The sequence below is a fragment of the Pleurodeles waltl genome, chromosome 9, assembly GCF_031143425.1.
Source record: "Pleurodeles waltl isolate 20211129_DDA chromosome 9, aPleWal1.hap1.20221129, whole genome shotgun sequence".
Taxonomy (NCBI): domain Eukaryota; kingdom Metazoa; phylum Chordata; class Amphibia; order Caudata; family Salamandridae; genus Pleurodeles; species Pleurodeles waltl.
In genome coordinates, this window is record NC_090448.1 from 1150660814 (window position 1) to 1150685494 (window position 24681).

Below are 24681 nucleotides of genomic sequence, written 5' to 3' on the forward strand. Positions count from 1 at the left end.
CTCCCTCTACTCTAGCCCAGATGGCCCATCAGGATATGTAGGCTACACCCAAGCTCCCTTTGTGTCACTGTCTAGAGGGAATTGAGAACAGCCCAACTGTTAGTCTGACCCAGACGTGGAATACACAAGCAGGCAGAGGTACAGAATGGTTTCAGCAAGAAAATGCCCACTTTCTAAAAGTGGAATTTTCAAACAGACAATTTAAAAACCAACCTTACAAAAAGATGTGTTTTTAAATTGTGAGTTCAGAGACCCCAAACTCCACATTTCTATCTACTCTCAAAGGGAAACTACACTTAAGAGTTATTAAAAGGCAGCCCCATGTTAACATATGAGAGAGATAGGCCTTGAAACATTGAAAACCAAATTTAGCAGTATTTCACTGTCAGGACATGTAACACACCTCAGTACATGTCCTGCCTTCTAAATACACTGCACCCTGCCCGTGGGGCTACCTAGGTCCTACCTTAGGGGTGGCTTACATGTAGTAAAAGGGAAGGATTGGGCCTGGCAAGTGGGTGCACTTGGCAGGTCGAATTGGCAGTTTAAAGCTGCACACACAGACACTGCAGTGGCAGGTCTGAGACATGTTCACAGGGCTACTCATGTGGGTGGCACAATCAGTGCTGCAGGCCCACTAGCAGCATTTGATTTACAGGCCCTGGCACCTCTGGTGCACTTTACTGGTGGCTTACCAGTAAATCAAATATGCCAATCATGGATAAACCAATCCACAATACAATTTACAGAGGGAGCACTTGCACTTTAGCACTGATCAGCATAGGTAAAATGCGCAGAGACAATAAACCAGTAAAAACAGATCAGAACAAATAGGAGGAAGAAGGCAAAAGGTTTGGGGATAACCTTGCAAAAAGGGCCATTTCCAACAGTAAGATTAACAGTGCTGTTGATTCCAACACATTTATACGATCCAACTCTTGTCTATTTGACTAATTCACTTATACCCCCTATCTTTTATTCAAGTGTCTGAAACAATCGACTTGGGAAGAAATCAGCACATTCTTTCTTCTGTGGGAAATCAATATAACAACTAAAAAGCTGAGGGCAATAGGGTCACTTTTTCTTGGGAATCTCATGTTCATTAGTCTCCTAGGCCCTGCTGATGGTCTCTTATGGAGCCACAGGTTCAGGAGGACGAATATACATGATATTCTGAGCCAGAGGGCAGGAGAACTGTCCCAAAAGATACATTTTATTCCTTTAAGAGATGCTCTTATGTCGCCTTTGTGTTCAGAACTAAAAATAAGTATTGGATGATCTCACCTAGTGTGCCTGTTGAATTTTCATCTGCACTGTAGAGAATATGGACAGTTGTCTATAGTCTTGCAGCATTTATTTGATGAGAGTTTGCTGTTGCTAACCAATTGTCCAAGTACAAGCCTACAAAGATTTTCAGGCACCCCAGGACAGCCTCTGCCAGTGCTGTGCACCCGAACAATGAATGGAGGACAGAATTCAGCTGAAAATGCAGAATCATACAGTGATACTGTGGTTGTCAAGTTGAAGCTCAGAACTTCCTCTGATTCCTTATAACGTTTACATGGATGTGTGCATCCTGCACATCTGTAGTGTATAATGCATCTACCTTCCATAACATGGGGGATCACGAGCACTGTGAAATTTTCCTTTGGCCTTTACGATTGCACTATTAAGATCCAATATGAAATCTAGGAATTAGGCCTTTCTTTTTCAGTAAAAAGTAAAAGGAATTTCCGATAGATACTTCTGCCTGCGGATCCCACACCTCCAGAATAGATTCTTAACCTGTTGAATGTCTCAGGAGCCAGACTTGGTCTGGAAACTTCTCATATAACTCTCCCGTGCCTGTTGCAAACAAATAATCATCATTGACCTGCATGAAGGCTTTTTGTGGTGCCTAGACTCCAGGCACGGTTTTTGGTCCTGCAGTATGCTTCCTAAGGCCATGAAGGAGTGTGGGATCAATCCGCTTATGATCTGTGCCTGGGATAACTGGCAGGCTCAAGAGCATTCTTGGTCAAGATCTAGGTCAAATCCTGTCTCTCTTACTTTATTGAATGCTTCAAGAGAGAAGAAAAGAAAGCACAAGAAAAAGAAGTAGACAAAGTTCCCAAAATGTAGATCGAAATTGAGGGGTAAGTCATCTCAGCATGGTCTGCCTGTGGCAGAGTCTTCATCTTCAAAGTTGGCCTTTCAGGCTATCACCCCAGCTCAGAAGCCTCTCCTGGTGTCGCGTTCAGCAATCTTGGCCCTGGAAATTGCACCACCCACAGGATTCTCCAGAAAGATCATTAGTAGGGGTAAGTAACTTTTACCTAATATGCATTTGCTCTCTCTGAACCTTCCAGAGTCTCTTTCTGAACCAGGTGGTCTAGGGCTGTAGACTTTAAAATTCTAAGGAGATTGGGATTAGGTAGGGAACTCTGTAATCTTTGGTTTGCAATCATTCTCTACCATAGCCATAAACCATTTATCTTTTGTTATAGTTGATCAGTCTTGGAGATGTTGTGGTACATTTTTTCCCACAGGGAGGTGCTGAGTTGAAGAGGCAGATTTGTACGGTCATTGTCTGCTAGGTGCTGGGACCTTTGCAACCACTGCTGAAGACTGCAGGTTTCCTGTGCTTTTGCAGCAGTTGGTGGTAAGCAGGGTGGTACAGCCTTTGCCATTCAAGTACATGAATTACTGTTAGACGCATCTTCCACAGGTTTTCAGTTTCACTCTGGGAAATGTATTTATCTAGTCTAAATCACCAGGCCTTAAAATGTTATCTCCTGTCTTTATCTTCTAAATATCTTCATCTGCATAAGATCTGTGAGAGTATTTCCTATTAAAAGGAAGCGCCTGAATTTTCTGCCTTCCATGGCAACAGCCATTAAAGGAGAGGTCTATTGAAACACTTTTCTGAAACTTATCTGAACTAAAGCGGGGTCATCCCTTTTTTTAAAAGCTTCCAAACTGTGCAGTTTTGGGGAAAGAGATCTGGCACTGGTGACTAGGTTCGCAGGGACCCAGTGCACTAACAGTCAAAGCCACATCAGAAACCAGGCAAGAAGTGGGACTAACCATGTCAAAAAGGGTGCTTCCCTACACATTCTAACTATGGAATCTAGGTTTTATTGGTACAATGAAATTCCTATAAAGGATACATGCACAAGTTGTTTAAAACTGCACTGGTGTTTGTAGTTGAAGAACATTACAAAGTTAAAATTTTTGTGAACAGATTATTGAGCCGCAAAATAAGAGGATTGAGCCAAATGAGCGGCCTGCTAAGACAAGAAGCAGTTCTAAAAATCACCAGGAAGCCTTTTGATTTTGTGCATAATAGAAGGAAGATCCTTATCTGTACAGGCACCTAACATTGTGCACAATTTAAAATGAATTCATGGAGGACTTGGGTACAACCTCCAAATCTTCGTTTGTTATGTTCCCACTCTCCCTATGAGCTATAATAACGATTGGACTATTTCTATGAAAATTCTCACCACAACTTTTAACCGAGAAAATATTTTTACTTTCTAAAAATAATTTGTTGGTAGGGTTTAAGGTGCATAAAGCCTAAAATCCTGGAAGTTCTCAAGAGAGGTAAGTGAGTGGGTGACTTATTGTGTAAGAAAAGGATTGAGAGTCCTGAGGGAGGAGCAGAGTGGTCCTCGATTAAACGTGGAGAGACCACATCTCTTCGGTAAGTAGGGTCCACCTCTGAGATATCCTTAGTCCCAGTGAAATGTGTATTGCAGGATACAGATAGACATTTATTGTGGCAGTGTAACCTATGTGCCAGCAGGAGGCAGTGTGTTAAGCCACTTGTAAATCAGCCGTACTGTCACAGTTAGCTCATACCTTGGTGGCTAGACCATGCCTCACTGGGATCACTACGTTGTCACTGGTCCCGACAGTACCAAAAGGACTTACTGATGAAAGGTCTTCCAGACACAGTAACCCACCTATTGTCCACAAAATGACATGTTTGATGCAGCAGTGACCTTGAGGCGACCCTTAATGATGCTATGTAAGTAAACAGTTGATCTTTGGAGTCCTTGATTTATTGTTAAATCTGCAAAGTCCCCAGGTAATCTTGCTAGGAGTTTTTTTTTTTTTTTTTTTTAAGTAAAATGGGCAAGACCTTGTTTTCCCTCCATTGCTTTAGCTTAACAAGGACACGATCCTAAAGTAAATGTATTTTTGAATACATTTGAGATTTATCCTCCACTAGGACCTTGCATTTAACTTTGGAAGTTTATTTTAGTTCTCAGATTTTACCAAATGATTTTACAGCTTGCTGTGCTGCAGAGGAAGCAGCCTTTCCTGAGTGTTGGTTTAGCTGATGGGGGTAAGCTGTTTCATTCAGCTTGGAAAACGAGATACCCAAGCTCATCTTTGGGCATGCAACTTAAGGCTCTATGCCAGCGGTTCCCAACCTTTTGACTTCTGTGGACCCCCACTTTATCATTACTGGAACTCGGGGCCCCCCACTGAATCATTATTGGAATCCGGGGACCCCCCATTAAGTCATTACTGAAAGCAGGGACCTAATCTGTTAACATTATTTAATTTTGTAAGCAGCTGTGGGCCCCCTGAGAAGGCTTGATGGAGCCCAGCACTGGGAAACCTTTTTTAGGTACCCATGCACTTTATAAAACACTATAATTCTAATAATAATTTCTGCCAGGCCAGTTCTCGCTGACATGGGCTGCAGTAGCCGTCTGGCCTGAGTGTTGAGGCATCGTGCGTCTAAGCACATATGATGGTGCTGACACGTGTAGTTGTGCGTGGGTGGCTTTCTGCAGGAAATGATGTCCACAGACCTTGATGCCCAGGCACACAAAAGTTGTTATTAATACTGGATGTCTCCTGTCAGGTAGGAGATGCGGCTCTGCGCTGCCCTGTCAGCAGCAAGCCCAATAAAGACGTGATGGGCCCGGCAGCAGGTGGCATTATAAGGAAGCTGAAATAAGGGAATAACAGCTGCCATGCACTGAAAGTGGCTGTAAGGTGCTGTCATTCCAAAACCGCCCCCCACATTCCTTGTCGGTTGGATGCGAGGACTTGGGCTTCAGGGAGGTGAAAGGAATCTAAATATTGCTGGTAAACCTCAAGGGTGCACCTTTTCTCTCAAAGGAGGGGGAGAGAACGGGGGGGGGGGGCTTGGTGCACCTAGAAGCTGCCCAAATAGTGTTTTATTTGATTACATCACTTGGTTAGTTTCCATCGCACTTTAGGTATCAGAGAAGGCTTCACCTGCTAGAAGGTGCATGCTGATAACATCACATGCAGAATGCTGTGGAATTTAAAAGCTGGCTTGGTTAGTGTTCACTTTCCTTGGTCTGAGTGTCTTTTACTTACGCATTTTATGGGGCATGGTCCAATAGCATGAGACTCGCAGTTTGCAACTAAAAACTTGAACTGTACGGAAATTATATGTTTGTCTTCTAAAATCTAAAAGTCTGAAATCTATATATAAATAGATGGGCGCCCATTCTTGAAGTGGTGCCTCTGTCACATGGAAACAGCTTCCTCCCAGCACCAGCAGACCCTACACCAGTAGTTTGCCGACTTTGACACGAGGCCCTTTTTTCCACCCACGTAGGAAGTTTGTGCATTTAGAGGCCAAGGTTTAAAACCTTCTTAGAAAAAAAGCTAGGTTCTGGATTTTTTTGATAATTATAAATACTGCAAGCGTACCTGAGATCCTGGAACACGATTTCCTGGATAAAATATGTATTTTTAAATGTTCTCTGTGTACGATCATGCCTGTAAAACACCATATGTCCTGGCTACATTTCCTTCGAATTTAAAATTAAAGAGAGTTCAAAATTTGAGAAACACAATAGATTTCTCTAAAAAAAAAAAAAAACTACAAAAAAAAACCCTCAGTTTCTTATGCCATTAAACCGGAAAAGGCAGTGCTTATAGACACTGTCTTAGGCAGCACATTCACAGCGCCAGAATGCACAGCAGTGTCAGTGTTAGGCTGTTTAGTTTTCCGCGATACTGAGTACAACCGTGCCTTATTTTGGATGATTTCTCATATTAATCTTTTTCAATGCTGTTTTGGCTTTGGTCGACATTTTTTTAAGTGTCCGCCCTGGAACTTTTTCACCAGCCATCCTGCCATCATTAAGTGCCCTTCCTCTGGCAGTAAGAAGTCTTAGATAGAAGAACACACGGTCGGTGAGACTCTCACAGCATTCAAGAGTGTGTTTATAGATGTGCATGTGATATAGAAGGCTGAGAAACTGAGGTTGTAGGCCTATAAGAGAAACAAATGCACTGTTTCATGCCTCCATCTATGCAAAAGGACCAGGCGGAGGGAACCTCTGTCAGAGAACTGAGTGGACCCTCCACTCCTGCTAGTACATTGATGTCAAGACTGCACTGCTGATCTGTTTGACATAATAGCACTTTTGCCATCACAGGCTTTACAATGTATTCATTCTTGTTTCACTGTTGATTGCTGTGGAGTCAAAAAGCACTTTTCCAGTGAAGGAGAGAGCAGATCCTGCATTAAGACCTCAGGAAAATAAATGGGTGGCAACCTCTTCTTCAGGGCATCTCGAACGTCCAGGAGAGGCCTCATTTGTCGAGCCTCTGCTCCCTGTAGAAGACGTCCTCCTTCTTGCACCTCAGTTGTAACATCACAGCCTTTAGCAGTTCCTCCACAGCTTCAGGAAGTTTGGCTTTATTAAGGCTGATGTCAAGACAAATGTTATCATCACCAGTGCCAAAATGCCAGGTGACCTCGAGTAGTTATCATGAAGTTATCATCAGCCTGTTATGGCAGACAAAGAGGTATATCACACAACATATTCCCACCAGTGGCCAGGGGTCACGCTCTCCGGTTGATGAGGTTGTCTCAGCCCATGAAGTCACTTGTAAGGTATTGCAAAAGCTTCACAAGCATAAACATCTATAATTTCTGAAAAATTACACTTAATTCAGTTAGCAAACTATGCAGTACCTGCTGTCTCTGACCTCTTACAATTCATCGTTTAAGGGTTTTCTCTCATCATTTTCGGTTGTATCAAGAAAGAGGAGACAGGAGAAATTCAAGCCCACCCTTTAGACACCTTTAATTGTGAGTGAGTTTCCACCAGCACATTCATTGACAGCTTCTACTGCTCTCAAAATATTGATTACTCTTCTTCTTCACCTGCCATGCATATGGATTATTTGGGCGACAAGGATGACAAGTTCCTGAGCTCTGCTGGGCTGCTGTCACCGTGTTCTTTTCCCTCAGTGAAGCAGTTTTCATCTCAGTGGCATAGGAACCAACAAATGTTAGAGAGCTTCTTAAAAAAAAAAGGGGGGGGGAATGATCACTTTAGTTCAGATAAGTTCCACAAATTTTACAGCAGCTCTCCTCTAATGCCTGTTGCTATGGTGTGCCCTACAGACATTGCTCATGTTTGAGACACACTTCTAATCTGAATGGCAGGCAAACAATTCAAGCACTTCCTTTTAATAGGAATACTTTCACAGATCTCATGCAGATGAAGAGATTGGTAAATTAAAGACCGATGATTACGTTTTAAGGTCAAGTGACTTTGACTAGATAAATACATTTCCAAAAGTGAAACTGGAAACCTGTGTAAAATCCATCTAACAGTAACTCATGTACCTGAATCGCAGATGCAAAGGCTGCTTACCACCAGCTGCTGCAAAAGCAGAGGAAACCTGCAGCCTTCAGCAGGGGTTGGAAAAGTCCCAGATACGAGAAGACAATGGCCATATAACTCTGCATCCTTAGCTCAGCACCTCCCTTTGGGAAGGAACGAACACCAGCTCCAAGGGTGATCAACTATAACAAAAGATAAGTGGTTTATGGATATGGTAGAGAATCATTGCTAAGTGATGATCTGAGAGTTCCCTGCCTAATCTCAATCCCCTTAGAATTTTAAAGCCTATAGCCCTAGACCACTCGGTTTAGAAAGATACCGTTTCAGAGAGGGCAAATGCACAAAAGATAAAAGTTAGTTACCCCTGGTAATGATCTTTCTGGAGAATCCTGTAGCTTGGGAAAGTTCCAGAGCCAAGATTGGTATCAGCGACACCAGAAGAGGCATCTGGCCTGGGGTGATAGCCTGAAAGTCCAACTCTGAAGATGAAGAATCTGCCAGAGCCAGACTGTGCTGAGGTGACTTAACCCTCAATTTTGATCTACATCTTGCGAACTCTGTCTACTTCTTTTTCTTGTGCTTTCTTTTCTTCTCTTTTGAAGCATCCAATGATGGCAAAGAGCGAAGATTTGCCCTAGATCTTAACCAAGAATGCCCTCAAGCCTGTCAGTGGTCCCAGTTGCAGGTCATGAGCGGGTCGATCCCACGCTCCTCAATGGCCTTAGGAAGCATGCTGCAGGACCTAGAATCATGCCTGGAGCCCAGGCACCACAGGAAGCCTTTGTGCCGGTCTATGATGAACATTTGTTTGCCACAGGCACAACAGGGTTTAAACCCTGATTTTTTTTTTTTTAGGGGCTGACCCTCTGGCGTTGTGATGGACCCCAACTCCTTCTACTGGCACGGTGGAGCTATATGAGAAGTTTCCAGACCAAGTCTGGCTCCCGAGACATCCAACAGGTTAGGAATCTATTCTAGAAGTGCGGGATCCACAAGTAGAAGTATCTATCAGAAATTCCTTTTACTTTTTTACTGAAAAAGAAAGGCCCTATTCCTAGATTTCATATTAGACTTTGAAAGTGCAATCAAATAAGGCCAAATAAACATTTCACAATGCTTGTGATCCCCCATTTCATAGAAACTAGATGCATTGTACCCTGTAGATGTGCAGGATGCACACATCCATATAACAGTTATCAGAAATCAGAAGAAGTTCCTCAGCTTCAGCTTGACAACCACCAGTATCATTGCATGACTGCATTTTCATCTGAATTCTGTCCTCCATTTATTTTCCAGGTGTGCTGCACTGGCAGAAGCTTTTCTGAGATGCCTGGAAATCTTTGTATGCTTGTACTTGGATGGTAGGTTAGCAATGGCAAACTCTTACCAAATAAATGCTGCAGGTTTATAAACAACTGTCCATATTCTCTACAGCCTAGATGAAAATTCAACAGACACACTAGGTGAGATCATCCATTACTTATTTCTAGTTCTGAACACAAAGGTGACATAAGAGCATCTCTTAAAGCGAAACAAATGTAGCTTTTGGGACAGTTCTCCTGTCTTCTGGCTCCTAATATCATGGCGTGAGGCTCCATATGAGACCTTCAGCAGAGCTTAGGAGACGATTAAACAAGAGATTCCCAAGATAAATTGGCCATATTTCCCTCTGCTTTTTAGTTGTTATATTGATTTCCCACAGAAGAATGAATGTGCTGATTTCCCCCCCAACTTAATTGTTGCAGATGCTTGAATAAAAGATAGGGGTATAGGTGTAGTGGTCAGATAGACTACAGTTGGATCGAATAAATTTGTTGGAATCAACAGCATCGTTAATCTGCCCATCAAAACCCACTCTCATTCAAAGAGACATAACTACCATAGTATGATATATGACAAAAAAACAAAAAGGATCGAAATTGTGGCCACTCTCAAAAGAGGCTCAACAAGGATTTAGCTGTCATCTGCCATGAGACTTCCAGATTGTCCACCTACCACGACTTCAGACTACCAATGAACAAAAATAGAGAAAAAACCCTTTCAATTCCAAATTATTTGAATATACTACAAATGCTGAATGGATTCAGCAAAACGCCCAAATTTCCAAATTAGAGTTTGAATTTTACAAAGGTGTTGATGACATTATCTTGTCTGCAAAGGTTTCGAAAGACAAATGTTTCCAAGTTGAAAGATGGAACTTTTACCAAATTCTGAGATTTGGTACCTCGTTGACAGTTCTGCATCCATAAGGAATCCCAAGTGCCTGATCAGCTAAATTGGTTCCTATCAAGCATCCATAGAGGTTGGCCAGATACCTCTATCCCATTTAAAGGGAGTCCAACTAGTTTTAGAAGAATTTCTTAAATAGTAGGAGTGAGATTCTGGAAGTTGTGGCTCTGGCACCACAGCCTAGTGTCAGAGTTGAAGAATTGTTTGCCTGAGACAGCTCTGTTGTTCCTTTAAGATCAAGTAGAATGTGTAGCTAAATGGGGGACCGAGAACTTGAATAAATGAAATAAGTGAGCAGAGCCCGGTAGAACTCCCAAAAACGCAGGCTTAGTAGTTACTTAATGGGGAGTGAATTTGGAGTGGATCCGGTTAGGGAGCTTTTCAGATTTGGAAAAAATTTAGTTGATAACGTCTTCATGCAAATGAGGCAATGCCAATTCTCTGGTTTTACATTTTCAACTTGATTGCGTACAGATATGTTTTCATTTTAAATAAACCCTCATATTATTTACCTTGGTTTCATGGATTGTTGCCCTTTGAAGATGGCAAAGACCTGAAACAAATTTGTAACCTTATGCCTAGACCAAACAACATCATATGCTTAGGAGAGCTAGACTTAACTCACATTTCAGTGTCTTTCAAATGATCAGCAAAGGGTCAAGGTTTGCTGGATGGTGTGGGATTAATAACACCATGTGGATATCACCTACATATATGATGGAATTGTTTATGGTGAGTGCAGAGGATACAGAGGGCTTGTAAAAGATGTAAAGGGTGTGCACAGTAGAGGCTCATTGTGCCTAATGTGACTTAAACAGCGAGTCAAGAACTCACCACTGATCTGTTCACTTGGAATCGTTGATCTTCATAATAATCAGACATTTCCTTGCTAGCTTTTTTTTCTTTCTGAGTCTGAATTTTCCAGATGAGAGGAATTTTCCAGATTCAATATCAAAAAGAGACCTGAAATGCTTCCTTAATAAGTGAAAGAAGTTACTTAGGGGTTTGGCATATTTAAAGCGGCCGTTAGCCACATGAATGGTGGAAAGCTTTCAAAGAAGTTATTATCTACATGGTTAGTGGAAAGCCCATGGATCTTTCTACAGCAGGAGCCACGGCAAGTGTGGTCCTCAATAAAATGGTTCAGCTGCTGAGATTTGCAGAGCGGCTATTTGCAACCTAATCTACACATTTGTCAAACAGACACCTTAGTGGGTCGTGTTTCTCTGCACACTTTGTTTGCCTAGTTGTATTATTATTGTTTTTTCTTCTACTGGTTTTCCCACCTCTGGATCTGAGAAATAAGTGTGCTTTTCTCTTCAAATGTTTGCGAATATAGACAATATACTTATAATGGGGAAAGAAAATGTACATTCTACATAGTCTGTATCTTGTGCATTTTCAAACAACCTTCTCTCCTCCACCTTAAATTTGGTGGCAATCTGAAATAATATTAATTATATCAGTAAGCAGGACTTCTTATGCTGACTGACACTGCTCTGCTTCCTGCGACAACAGATAATTTGGATAGCTTAAAGAACCACAGTCAACATCTTTCTCTGTAAAAGGAGTACAGAAATGCACTGGTTGAATGTGATTTCATAGAAACATGAGTTCATAAAATACCATTACTGAGAAACCATGTAATCTAAACTGTTTTATGGAAATTTTCAGAAAATTGGCATTTACCTTTTTGTAGAAACCAATTCATAGAATGTCCTTTTGGTCGAAATTGGCTTTTTAACGCTTATTTTTTAAGCATAAATGCAATGGTTGCAGGTCTTACTTTCAGAAGCAGTATTGTTGAAGATATTTAAGTCAGTGCCTAATATTCATATATTTTATATTGTCAAACACTTACTTCCAGATGCTTTTAATTTGCTGACCTACCACCACCCATAAACACCATCTATTGCTGACCCCTCACAAAGCCTGAACACCATCAATCCTTGTCCCCTAAAACTCCTCACTGCATCTAAACTACACTCATCCCTGAACCCTAAAAGCCCTTTCTACCCCAAAAAACACCATCCTGGGCCATAAAATATCTTACTACCCTTAACTCTACCCATTCCTGAACCTCCAAATCCATTTCTATACTCAGACCCATCCTGTGCCCTTTAAAACACCTCAGCACACCCAAACTCCACCCATCTCAGAACCCTAAAAATCCCTTACTGCTGTTAAACACCAGCCATCCATGACTCTTAAGAACTCCTCATCCCCCTATATGTCTCATCCCTGAACCCCAAAAACCTAATTTTTACATCTAAACTCCACCCATCTCTGAATCCTTAAAATCCCTCTTCACCCTAAATTCCACCCCTGCCTGAACCCTAAAAACTCTTAATTGAACCTTAAAAATTCTCACCAACCCTAAACAACGCCCATCCATGAACCTTAAAACCTCTCAACACCCTTATACTCCACCCAACTGTAAAACCTAAAAACACCTCAGACACGTAAACGCCACTTATTATTCATCCCTAAAAACCCTTTCCCACCCCTACACTCTACTCATCTCTGAAAGCGATAAACCCCTTTCTATGACCCAACTCCAATTATCCCTAACCCTAAAGACCGTGCATCACTCTAAACATTTCCCATGTCTGAATCCAAAACCCCCACAGTAGTCATAAACTCCACACAGATTTAATGTAATTTGGGGTTTTTCCTCAACAATAGCTTTCCTTTAAAATGTTTACTTTAATTTTTTTTGTATTTTCTTTAATTTGTCCTCCCCCTTCTCCCCCACACCCACTTCTAAGACTTTTCTTGGCTATTTGGGGTAGTTTCCACTTAGTCTCCCAGTGCATTTTGTCCACGTAAGGTATCGATGCCAAATTTGTGTCCTTTTTTCCAACACCCTGGGGATTGTAAAGTTACCCAGGATTTGTGGATTCCCATGGAGGGGACCGAGAAATTAGCCAAATACAGCTACATTTGGGTTTTTTCGGGAGAATGGGAAAAAGTGCTGCAGAAGAAAGCATCTCATTTTCTCCCTGCAAAAGGCATCAGCAAAGTGTTTGTAGTGCCAAAATCACCATCTCCCCAGCTTTCAGGAACAGGCAGACTTGAATCAGAAAATCACATTTTTCAACAGTTTTGGCATTTTTTTGGGACATAGACATTTTTTCTTAGTTATTGTGCTTTCAACCTCCTTCCAGTTTGTGGTGGAAACAGGTGTGAAACTAATGGTGGATCCCAAAAAGTCTATACATTTCTGACAAGTAGAATAAAATTCTGAATTCAGCAAGGGGTCAGCTGTGTAGATCATTCAAGGTTTTCCCAAATAAAGTATAGCAGTTAAACTAAAAACGTATTGAAATTGAGTTGAAAAAAACAACCATTTGTGACTGTTTTGATCTGGAACTTCTTCTAAGTATGGCAGATTTTCAAAAATAACATACTGTTATGGAATATGCTTTTCTGGTTGCGGGGATATATAGGGCTTGTAGGTTCACCAAGAACCCTAGGTACGTAGAGGCAATAACTGAGCTGCACCTTGCAATGGTTTTTCATTGTGTCCCTGGTATGCAATAATTCATTTGGTAAAATATGTGAAAATACGTTTCAAGGAAACCTATGTATTTCCAAAATGGGCACAAGATACGGAGTTTAGAAGCAGTGGTTATTTACACATCTACCAATTTATGGTTACCTATACTAGTGTGTGAATTAGAGAGCATTTCTCAAAATTACTTCTTTCTTACACACTGTCTTACATTTGGAAGGTACAAATGCAGAGAAAGACAATTGATAATAGCACTTGTTCTACTATTCTGTATTCCCCTAAGTCTCCAGATAACAATTGTACCTCATTTGTTTGGGTAGGCCTAGTGTCCTCCTCAAGAAACAGCCCAAAATGCAACCTTCAACACAAAACTGACCCTTTTTTTTATAAAGTGGGTAGCTGTGGTTTTTGGGCCCTGCCTCTGCTGGCACCTAGGGAAACCTAGCAAACCTATACGCTTTTTAAAACTAGACACCAAGGGTGAATCCAGGGTGGTAACTTGGGTGGCTCTCACCTGGTTGTTTTACCCAGAATCCCTTGCAAACCTTAAAGTCTTCTAATGAAAATGGTATCTCATTTGTGTGGGTCCGCTTAGTGCCCGCGACAAGAAACGGCCCAAAACCCAACATGGATCCATCAAATTTTTCCATGCAAAACTGACCTGTTTTTTGCAAAGTATGCAGCTGTGGATTTTGGGCCTTACTTCAGCTGGCACCTAGGGAAACCAAGCAAACCTGTACATTTTTAAAAACTAGACACCCAGGGAAATCCGGGATGGGGTGAGTTGTGTGGCTCTCATCTGATTGTTTTACCCAGAATGCCATGCAAACCTCAAAATGTGTCTAAAAAAACACTTTTATCTCACATTTCTGTGATGGAAAGTTCTGGAATCTGAGGAGAGCCACAAAATTCCTATCAACCAGTGTCATACCTCCCCCCACAAGGCTCCAGATAAAAATGCTACATCTTTTGTGTGGGTGGGCCAATTGCCCACAACAGGGAAGGACCCAAAACGTATTGTGGATATCAAAATTATCTATCACAAAATGATTTATTTTTGTAACAGGGCACCTATGTTGTCCATTCCGGGCTCGGCGACGAGCTAGGGAAATCTACCAAACCCAGACATTTCTGAAAACTAGACACCCTGGGGAGTCCTGGTAGGTGTGCCTTTTATGGATCCCCCAACATTTTCCTACTAGAATCCCCTGCAAACCTCAAATTTAGCTAAAAAAACAAACTTTTTCCTCATATTTCTGTGTGCAATCACTGCACCGGCACAAATTTCCTACCAACCAGCATTCCCCTCAGTCTCCGATAAACAAAACAAATGATGCCTCCCTTGTGTAGGTGGGTCAAGTGCCTGTGACAGGGAAGAGCCAAAAATGTGTAGAAATTAAGGGGGAACCAAAGCGGTTCCAAAAGGGCAGTTTTCTTTCATATGTTTTTAAGCTGACTCTGCTTTGCACACCCACGCAAGCGAGGCAGAGTTTTTATAAGTACAGATGAGGCAATGCTGGGTGGTAGGAATTTTGTAGATTCCGGATGCTTTCCATCACACAAATGTAGGGAAAATGCATGATTTCAGGCAAAGTTGGAGGTTTGCAGGGCATTGCGGGTACGAAAATGATGAGGTGCATGTGAAGCACACCACCCTAGACTTCTCAGATGTTTAGTTTTCAGAAGTGTCTGGGTCAGGTAGGTTTTTCCATGTGGCAGGGCGCCCAAGTCCAAAAAGTGCAGCCGCTCACCATTGCAAGGGGGATGATATAGGGATTGAGCCAAGCTCTCTTGGTCCATTTGTAAAATCAAAACCCAAAGAGTCAAATAGTCCTCTTGCTTGCCATTGGGATGAGACGCATTGGTCCCCGGGATGATTTGCAGAAAAATTGTTTCCCCCTTCAGTTAGAGTGGAGGGGTATACCCCCGCCCATGGTGGTAGGCTGCCTCCATTCCTATGTTTAAAAAAAAAAAAATGCTTCCCTGGCGTCTAGTGGGCTTTCTGCCTGCCCTGTGGTACGGATTGGATATAATAATCCCCATCTGCCCCCACAGGGGCAGTAAGACTGTGCCCATTTATTTTGAGGGGGTGCATTGCCATGTCTATTCTGGGTAGCCCCTAACCCTACACTACCAAAAAAAATCCCTGGTGCCTAGTGGACTTTCTGCCCGAACCACTGCCCCTCCAGGGTGGCAGAAAGACTGTGACGGTTTTTGGGAGGAGTGGGGGCATTACAATGCCTATTCAGGGCAGACCCCTCCCCCAGATGTATATAAAAAAGTAATCCCTCATTCCTAGTGGGCAGGTGGCAGAAAGACTGAATATGGCCAAAAACAACAGAGGGAGCAAAAGCCCTTGGCCCCCTGTTGTTTGGGCTGGTTCGGGCTTACTCTAATGAGGTGATCCCCAAACAGGGATCCACTAGGGAGGGGTACCTTTGGAAAGGGGAGATTTTCGCCTTTCTGGTGATACCCCCTACGCCTGCCTTGGTGCTCGGAAGGGCTGAGATAGCCCCCTGAGCACCCAGGCAGTGAAAGTGAAATGAGCCGATCGGCTCATTTCACTCTAATTTTCAGTGAAATGACGTCAGTGCGCCGTGCATGCTGATTGTCATTTCACTTAAAACCCAAAACAGCCTCGGGAGCTGGGGAAGCTGTTCGTCAGCTCCCAAGGCTGTTTTGTCAGAAAGGAAATCCCTTTCTTGAGCCGTCCGACACACATGAGCACTGTAGCGCTGCTGTAGCGCTGGACGGCTCTAGGCCGTCTGACACATGCAATGGGTTAAAATTAGTTTTCCATTCTTTGGTTTCCTCCAGTGTGATTTTTCAGGGTTTTTTTTTCCATTAATTCACGCACATTAGTACGCACTAAGTTCATGCTTTGCTTTTTAAAGACATTAAAGGAGGCAATCATCCAAAAATATTTTGTAGTGCAGTATGTTGATTTTTGCTGTGTGTGTAAACACAGAGAAAACAGTGCCACCTGCTTCCCTGTTTTGGTTTTCTATCATTGTCAAATTACGTACCTCATTTATGAAAATGTGCCTGTCCCTGGATCCTACATATAAATGGTGATTTCGTTATGTTTAGGGATTAAAATAAGAAGATATCCGTGACAGAGGACTAGGATTACAAAATAAAGTAACATTTTCTCTTTAAAGATGCCTGTTTTCTTTTTTTAACCCTTGTTGCAGTGAAGAAGCTGAAATTGCTAAAAAGAGCAATGAAGGGCACGTCCGTGCAGCCTGTGCATGGGAGATAAGGATGTGAAGCGCTTTCCTGAGAGTTCGTTGGCAATGAAATCTGGAGGAAATGTTCACTCTCAGTTCCAGTGAATATGTGGGAAATGGCAATGCAGGATGTGGCTGTGGCAATGTAGGCTCTCCCCTCTGGATGGCAACATAGGGCAGTCGCTGTGCAACCTCTCCCTGTCAAAATCAGTTTTTTTCCTGCCGCTGAATGATCTGTCTGTGTGGCAGTATACTTACTAGTCGTGGAAGGGTAGCCTCTCCTCTACTGCCTGTGACAATATAATCTATGTTCTTGACAAATTTAGGTTTTTACCATAGGAACGTAAGAACTCTCACTGCAACGTCAGCCACGGCTCTTCCAGTGTGTCCCAGGGCTGTCTTTGTAGGGATAGAGCTCCCTCCTGGATGTAGGTGATCATCATAGGGTAGTAGTAGGGCACCCAGAGTTCACTGCCCCCTTTTTTTCCCACCCGTAGCATCATGCTGCAGCCAGTTAAGCCCAGAGGTCCACCAGTGTTGAACGGTAAATTCCACCTTCCTGATGAGAACTTTATAGCCATAGACTAAATTCAGTGGTGCATAGTAGTCCTTCTTTTATGTCTTCAAGCAGAAGAACTTTCTAGTATGTTAATTGCTGTACACACTGTTGCTTCAGTAAGTGAAGGAGCCCAGGGAGCCGGATTCACAGTATGGCAAGTTAAACACACAAACCCCTTTCTAGTGTTACAAAAATCCAGAGTCAAATATGTTCTTTGGATTTTTGTAGCTGACTACATTCCTCTTTGTGGATGTTGGTATATGCACCATTTCTGTCTTGCTTCAGGGGTTCTGAGTTTTTATTCTCACTTATGTGTAGATTACTTGTTGCTAAAAATAGTTTGCTGACTGAAACTGTAAACCAATCATACCTAAGCTTCCGTTTCAATCTTAGGAGGAAACACCTTTGGAGCTCCCTCAAATGAAACCAAAAGTGAATGAAGACAGCATTTCTACTCTTCCAAAGTTTGGGATTCCACTATATGCAGGAGCAAAACCTCCACCATCCACCCCTGTCAAAGAGGCAGCTGCACACATCGTACCTGTGGGTAGAAAGGGAGACCTGATGGAGTCATCGGATGCTGGTCGTGAAAACTCATCCTTGCTGCCACAAGAAGCTGAAAATCTGGAGAAAGAGCTTGATTTGCTCCTTAGTTTAGAGGAGAACGTCACTGATGGGAAGGCGGACACATGTAAACCAGCGCAGGACTCCCTCGTACCTGAGTTAATTTTAAAAATGGATCCTAGCTGCAATGAAGAAGGTAAGCCATGACTTCTCTTTTGGTAATTCTAATTCCTTTTGTCTGTGTTGCGTTTCCACTTGTTAAAGCTGCTAGATCAACCCTCTGGTAGCTTTAGAAACTGTCTTCTTGTCATGAGTGGAGCTGGGAATGATAGTTGACAGTACATGAATGTGGCAGAGTGACTCTCCCTCTGCATGCAGACGCACCTTCCAGCAGAGCTAATGCCCGGCTGTGTAAGGATGCATAGTCCCTGCGGCCTGTAAGTCCAATGTGGTCTAGAGCAGCCCAACCTGTGGTCCGGGGACCCCTGGGGGTCCGCGAAGCATTCTCAAGGGGTCCGCCAGAGCCTAGAAAATTAAAAAATATTAACAAATATTGACAAATTAGGTCCCCAGCTTCCAGTAATGACTCAGACGGGGGTCCCCGGATTCCCATGATGATTCAGTGGGGGTCCCTGGGTTCCATTATTGTTAAAGTGGGGGTCCACAGGAATCAAAAGGTTGGGAACCACTGGTCTAGAGTATCTTTTCTTCCTCACGTGTATACCAAAGTCCTTTTTAAAGTGTTCAGTATGGATGAGGAATGGCTCTGAAGTAAAATGTTGCAGGTTGTTCGTTCTGCCAACTGGCCCCACCCCAGCAAGGTGTGCCCTGCAACAAGGCAGTTAAGCAGTCCTTAGATGGTCAAGGTCAAGTCAAAGGTTTGCTGTTGGCTTGAGCCTCCATTCTGTCAGCAGGCTCTAGTCTTCCTGTCTTCGCATCCATTGGCAATGTGGCTGCTCGCCCTACAATGAGACATTCCTCTAAGAAGCTGTTTTCCAGATAAAGATAAGCATCAGTGCCCATGGTTCTAAGTGCCCCGCGAGCTGGTCATCTTTGTTTTATGCCTTATTCACTTATAGATAACTACTCTCCTTAAGCCCACATTTTACGGTTCTTTGTTCCACATAAAACCCTGTGTCGCATCTTACATCCAAAATCATTGTGTTGCAGATGTCATTGCAGAGTTCTATTCCAGACAGTGCTACAGGAATTTGATCTAATCCGACATCCCAAATTATCCTCAAAGGGCTCAGAACATGGTTGCGCCTTGTTCTGGTCGATAGAGGAGGCCACGCATCGCTTTGGTGTTCTGCTCACTACTTTGTCTCCCATTGGCTCGAAAAATTCAGCTTAAGTTCCAGTGTTTTATAAACAAGAACTTCTCTAAAATCATCTCATGCCTGCTCTCTGTGAAATTTAAATGCAGCGTCCCCTCTCTTCCTGGTCTTCACTAGACTCGCTAATGCCTTGGATTTCCCTCCCATTTTTCTCTCTCCCCAGAAAGGCATTGCTATCTCCCAAAGCATCCCTCCCCTTTGGCTGTTTCATCGTGTATCTTGTTCGTGCAGCTGATATCTAGCCTGTCCTCATATAACTGGGATCGATGCCCGTTATGACTGCAGATAGTGGAGGGAATTGGTACCAAGACATTTTGAGGTAGACGTTGGATAAAGTGTTCCCAAGAAGCGAATACAACCCATGAAGCACTTCATGTACAATGCTCTTGTGGAAACATGTAATTTTAAATATACATTGCTTCACTTGGAGCCTCCAACAGAGTTTATGGATTTTGCGAACTAGACCAAAGCACCACACACAAATAGCACTCCTGCTTCCACATGTATCTTTAGGCCTCTATTTGCTCACCTGTGGCAGTAAATTCAGGGACTTTTAAATTATATATTCACTCCAAAGAAATATAAACGTTCTCTGCTTAATTCTAAACCCACATGCATGATCAAACTCTCTGTTGTGCGCAACTTTTACACCTAGTAGTGGTTTATTTCCTCTTGATAGTTTAAAGACCGGATACTTGTGGGCAAATTTGACCTAAGAATGTAAATATTTCTGAGTATTAGAAGTGAGATTATAAAGCCTAGATGGGAATCGCGCGCCTTATGCCTCGTGGAGTGTGGTGTGGAACCCGCAGAAGGGAAAAGTGCTCTGCCTCCTGATCCTTAAGTGGAGCGGTAGGAAGACGAGTGTCCGTGATTTACCAAAGGTACCAGCTGCTGTCCCACACTGCCACTAATGGACATCCTTGGCAAATGTCAACATCCTTAGGCTGTGGGGTTCATTGGGAAACAAGCTGTAGCCATACCTGGTAAATTTAAGGGTGAATTTATATAAATGATGAAGGGGCAAGGCGTTTGCTCACGTGTTTAGACAATCCTTTCAGGTTTCTGGCATGTTTGCAAGACTAAAGGCATGAGTTACTACATTGATGTAAAATTCCTAAGTGAAAACGTCTGGCCCTGAGTTTGAACATCAACAACAAATTGTAGTTTCAAAATTCTCTGATCCAAAATGTCTTGGAGAAAGTTCTGACATTGTGTTCTTGCAGGTATCAAAACGTAAAGGCGTGCTGTCAGAACTGTGGCTTCTCTTTCCTGATTGAGCACAACGTTTTTTCGAAGGAGATCCATGTCTGACATTTCTCAAAGCAGATATCATAAAATACCTTCTACACAGCCCTGCTTGGAGATCCAGCTATTCTCTGCCACCTGAACTTCCAAATTGAAGAAATGTGCACACATAATTCCAGGTTTTCATTATTTTCAAGCTCCCTGGAGTCAGAGTGGAACTGTCATTAGTTTTCTGAAGGCACACAGCCTTTCAGTTCTTTTTCACATTTACAAAAGAGGATCACGGGCTTCCTTTTTAGAGCATCTGTCAGGATCTTTGCATGCTAGATTGTTGAAGAGTCCTGCTCATCGGTGCCATTTCATCTCACCTCGTCCTCGTGTAAAACTGTTTCTCTAATGATAGCCAAATTTTGCATCCAAAATTCAGATTCTAGCCTGTGGCCCCATCATTGACTTTCGCCCAATCATGATTTCTCTCTCAAGATATTACTCCTCTATTGACCAGCCCTTAAAAATATGCATCTTGTTTCTACTAGGCTTGGTTGTAATCCTACATCTTGTGCTCCTTGGGGACTTTACCATCCACGTTTGAAAGCAGGGGGGCTTGTGTTAATTGACGTGGGTGTTGCCCTACCAGCTTCAGGCAGGAGGCAAAAGGGGAAGAATGCACACCATGGGGCAGCTTCTAAAGAAGTTCTTGCTGCTTCGTGCTTGTTGTGGAATTTATCAAATTTCTGTTTTTGGGAGAGAGGGGTGAGGATTCGTCCTGCCGTCTAGTCCTCGCCCTTGAGGCACAAGGGAGGAGAGCGCCATCTGCCTTGTAGGAGTGGCTGCACAAAGTGGCGACAGCGAGGTATGAAGTGGGTCGCTTACTGCTGCAGCCCTGCGTGGGGTCAGCAGAGCGCCAGTCCTGTTAGTCAGAGGTCTGGCCAGTGTGGCCGCAGTACAGTGGGTGGCAGCAGCTGAAGGGCTTGCTTCACCTCTCCGCTGCTCTTTAGGGTTCCTGATTTAATTATGGAAGTTGGGTGGGGTGTGGCTGTGTGAGAGTCCGCAACTTCTATTTCTAGGATAATCCACGTGCAGCAGGTGTGCTCAGTGCTTAATTTGAGCCGGTGGCTTCCGGTGTGTGTGTGTGTGGGGGGAGGGGTGTGTTGGGGAGGTACCAGCACTTATTTTTGGGAACCAGCACTTATTTTTCTGATCTCAGGCATTTACTGCGAGCAAAAGACACATATGGAAAAGACGGGGAAGAGAAAAATAAAAAAGCATCACAAAAGGAGAAACCTGCAAGAGTGAGCTGAGGGGGCAGGGAATGGCTATAAATGTATTGAAGAGGCCCGAGATGGCTTCAGGATTACGCTGCCTCAGTATTCCGTGCTTGCACATTTAATTGCAGCAGCCGCGTGTTCAAGAGGAGGGCTTTGGACACCGGCATGTTTTTATTCACAAATTAAGCACTGGTGCACGTCTTGCGTGCTTACTGCTCAGGGCGGACACCATGGAGCTGCTCCTCAGTGCAATCCAGATCTGCGGTACTCCAGCTGCTTTAGTTCCTGCGATTGGCTTTTGTGCCCGGGCCACACCCACCCATTCTGCTCTGACGGACCAGTCAGTCATGAGCATTGACTCTCACCCAGGGCACCATCGCCTCACTTGATCGTCAGGAGTCAGTGCTGATCCCACCACATCACTGAGCACATTAGGCTGCCAATCATTCAACTGAATTCCTCTAGTTTAGGAGTATAATTAATTCCCTCATTTTACTTCTGAGAAAAGGCTTGACACCTGCTAGCCAGCAACCCTTCATTTGCTAACTTAAATCACAGCATGAAAACATGATCTTTATGTGGATATTGCACTTGAGCATGTGGGCTCACAGGAAGTCTCTGTTGCAACCTCTTCTAGCCATATAATAAGGATAATGATGCAAGAAATGTGCACCAGGCATCCCCAACTCTTGCATATCTTACTTCTAAGCGAATGCTTTAATTCACATTTAAATCGTTTACGGGGATCTTCTCCGGCCTAAGGAATGTCTCCTACTTTTTGTGACTGTTTACTCTGAAAAATTGCCCTTAAGCAAACTCTTCGTGATTCTCAATGCAGCTGATTAACAGCTGTCCTCTTCCGCCTTCGTGGCTTGAGACTAAGACCATCTGGTGGTGCGGTGTGGTTTTGTGGTGAGAACGCACCACCCTTTCTTCTCGTACAGGGGATGTAGGACACATGATGTGTCTTGTGCAGTTGTGAGAGAAGTGACTGAGGTTCCACATGTCCCAGCTCTGTGTTGCAAGCTTCTCCTATCCAGGATCTTTGCATCCTGGGACTCTCAGTCCCTGTTCCATGTAAGGGGAATAAGAAAACACTGTGCTGCACATGAAAAACCTGGACTGGAACAGCTGCTCATATGAACCTGGAAAACTTGGCAGGGCTGACCCGGGTAATGGCTTGGTCTTACTCCCTTCCACTTATAAATTTCGGCAGCCACCACTGTAAACCGCAAGCCAGGCATATAATAAACACAAAAGTATATTGGCGCTTGTACTGCGCTTAATTTAAATTAGCTCATTGAGGGTCCCACCCATCATCCGGGCTGCACCATTGACGTCTGCTTTGCACATCATACCTTGTCCATTTTCTGTCTTCCAAAGACCTGGTCGACCCATAGTGCCATGTACCCCAACACCCTGCTTCCTCTGCCTATTTAGAGTGGTTTTCGGACATTACCTGTTTATTCCCACCGTTCTTGGGCCAGAGGTAATGTATCTCACCTGGTTTCTACGCCCAAAGATATTACACTTTCTCCTTCTGAAGATATTAATAACATTGTAGCCCTTTGGAACAACTGGCTCCTCAATTTGTTGGACACAACTGTTTCTGTAAAGCCTTCTAACCCCTCTTTTCTGTCCATGCCTTCTGCCCCATAGTACATAGCCAGTTTAACCTGTACAGATGCTTTTACAACCCCAAGCACACATCTGTACATAAAATAAAGCTAAACACATTCAAATAGCTCTTAAACACCACTAAGGCCTCCTATTACCAAGAACGAATCACTTCAGCCAACAATCTGGAAAACTAAATCTTTGCTTTATACAATAGACTGGCACAGCCTGTACTTATTCTGTGGTAACTCCTTACCCAGAATTGGGTTCGCACCATTCTTGCTTTTTCCATGAAAAAATTAAGATTTTCTGTGCATTTTCTAGTGACTCCCCTACTGCTTTCAGCATACACCTCAAGCATTGTTGGAAACTATTAACAATGTTCGTCCTGTAGTGGATTCTATCAACCCATTCAGTGAGGAAGCAATTGTGTGTAGACTTCACCCAATGAGATCTGGCACTCCCCTCAACCTACGTAGTACCTGGCTCATGAGAGCATGCACTCATACCCCCCTTCTGAAAAAGTTGTTCACGACCCAGCAGACCTGGCAAACTATCATCCATTTTCTCTTCTACCTTTGATTGCCAAAATTACTGAAAAATTTGTAAACTGGCAACTTTTTAACTACATGCCGGATCAGAACCTCTTGAACTGTTCTCATTCTGGGTTCCGATCTAAACTCCGCACAGAGAGAGCCCTGGTTTCTTCATGCAATGACATCAGTATGATTCTGGACTCTGGAGTCAGAGGCCTTGCTGTTACCTGGCTGGCTTCCTTCCTTTAATGGTCGCTCTCGGGATGTCCAGCTTGGGTCACTTTTGTTCTAAATTTAAGGGTCTCAGCTGTGGTGTTCCAGATGACTCCTGTCTGAGCCCCAAACTGTTCAGCATCTTTGTGGCCCCACTTGCAAAGGTCATAATATTTTGGCCTCTGTGGTCATACCGATGATACACAGATTGTTCTCCGACTCAGTGGAAATGTGATGAGTCTCCAAATCCAGCTCAGAAGCTGCCTCTACTCAGCTGCCCAGTGAATGGGCCCCAGGTCCTTAAGATCAACTCCAACAAGACGGAGATGATTGTTTTTAGAAATTCCTCAATAAGGTCACATAAGCTGTGGCTTGACATGCTTGGCCATGTTCCTACCCCCTCCGCCTTGAACTTGCAACTTAGGTGTAATCTTTGACAGCAGCGGCTCTTCGGCTATGGTGCAGAAAGATCGCCCCACTGGCAGCAGCTGCAAAACTTTTACAATAAAACCATAATAAACAATGGTTTTATTGTAAAAGGGGCGGGACCACAGACGATAAAAGGGACGGAGGGGGAGAGCTCAGCACTCAACTTCAGTGCGCATGTATGTTAGGCCGGCCGTCTCGGGCCGGCCAAACACACATGCGCACTGAGCTGTCTCCAACCCCGCACTGTGTTGCCGGGTTGGAGAGAGCAGGCAGAGGCTCCCAATGTGCCGTGTAGCGCCAAGCCAGGGTGCTCCGTCC

The 24681-nt window shown here is 43.5% G+C and overlaps 1 protein-coding gene across 1 annotated transcript in view; it reads left to right on the forward strand.

Moving 5' to 3' along the window:
- The window catches only part of AVEN (apoptosis and caspase activation inhibitor), a 683185-nt gene that overhangs the window by 646936 nt on the left and 11568 nt on the right, over nucleotides 1–24681 (forward strand). Inside the window, exon 5 of the mRNA XM_069208985.1 lies at nucleotides 17545–17911. Within this exon, the coding sequence (XP_069065086.1) occupies nucleotides 17545–17911 (367 nt within the window). The remainder of the gene's footprint in view (nucleotides 1–17544; nucleotides 17912–24681) is intronic.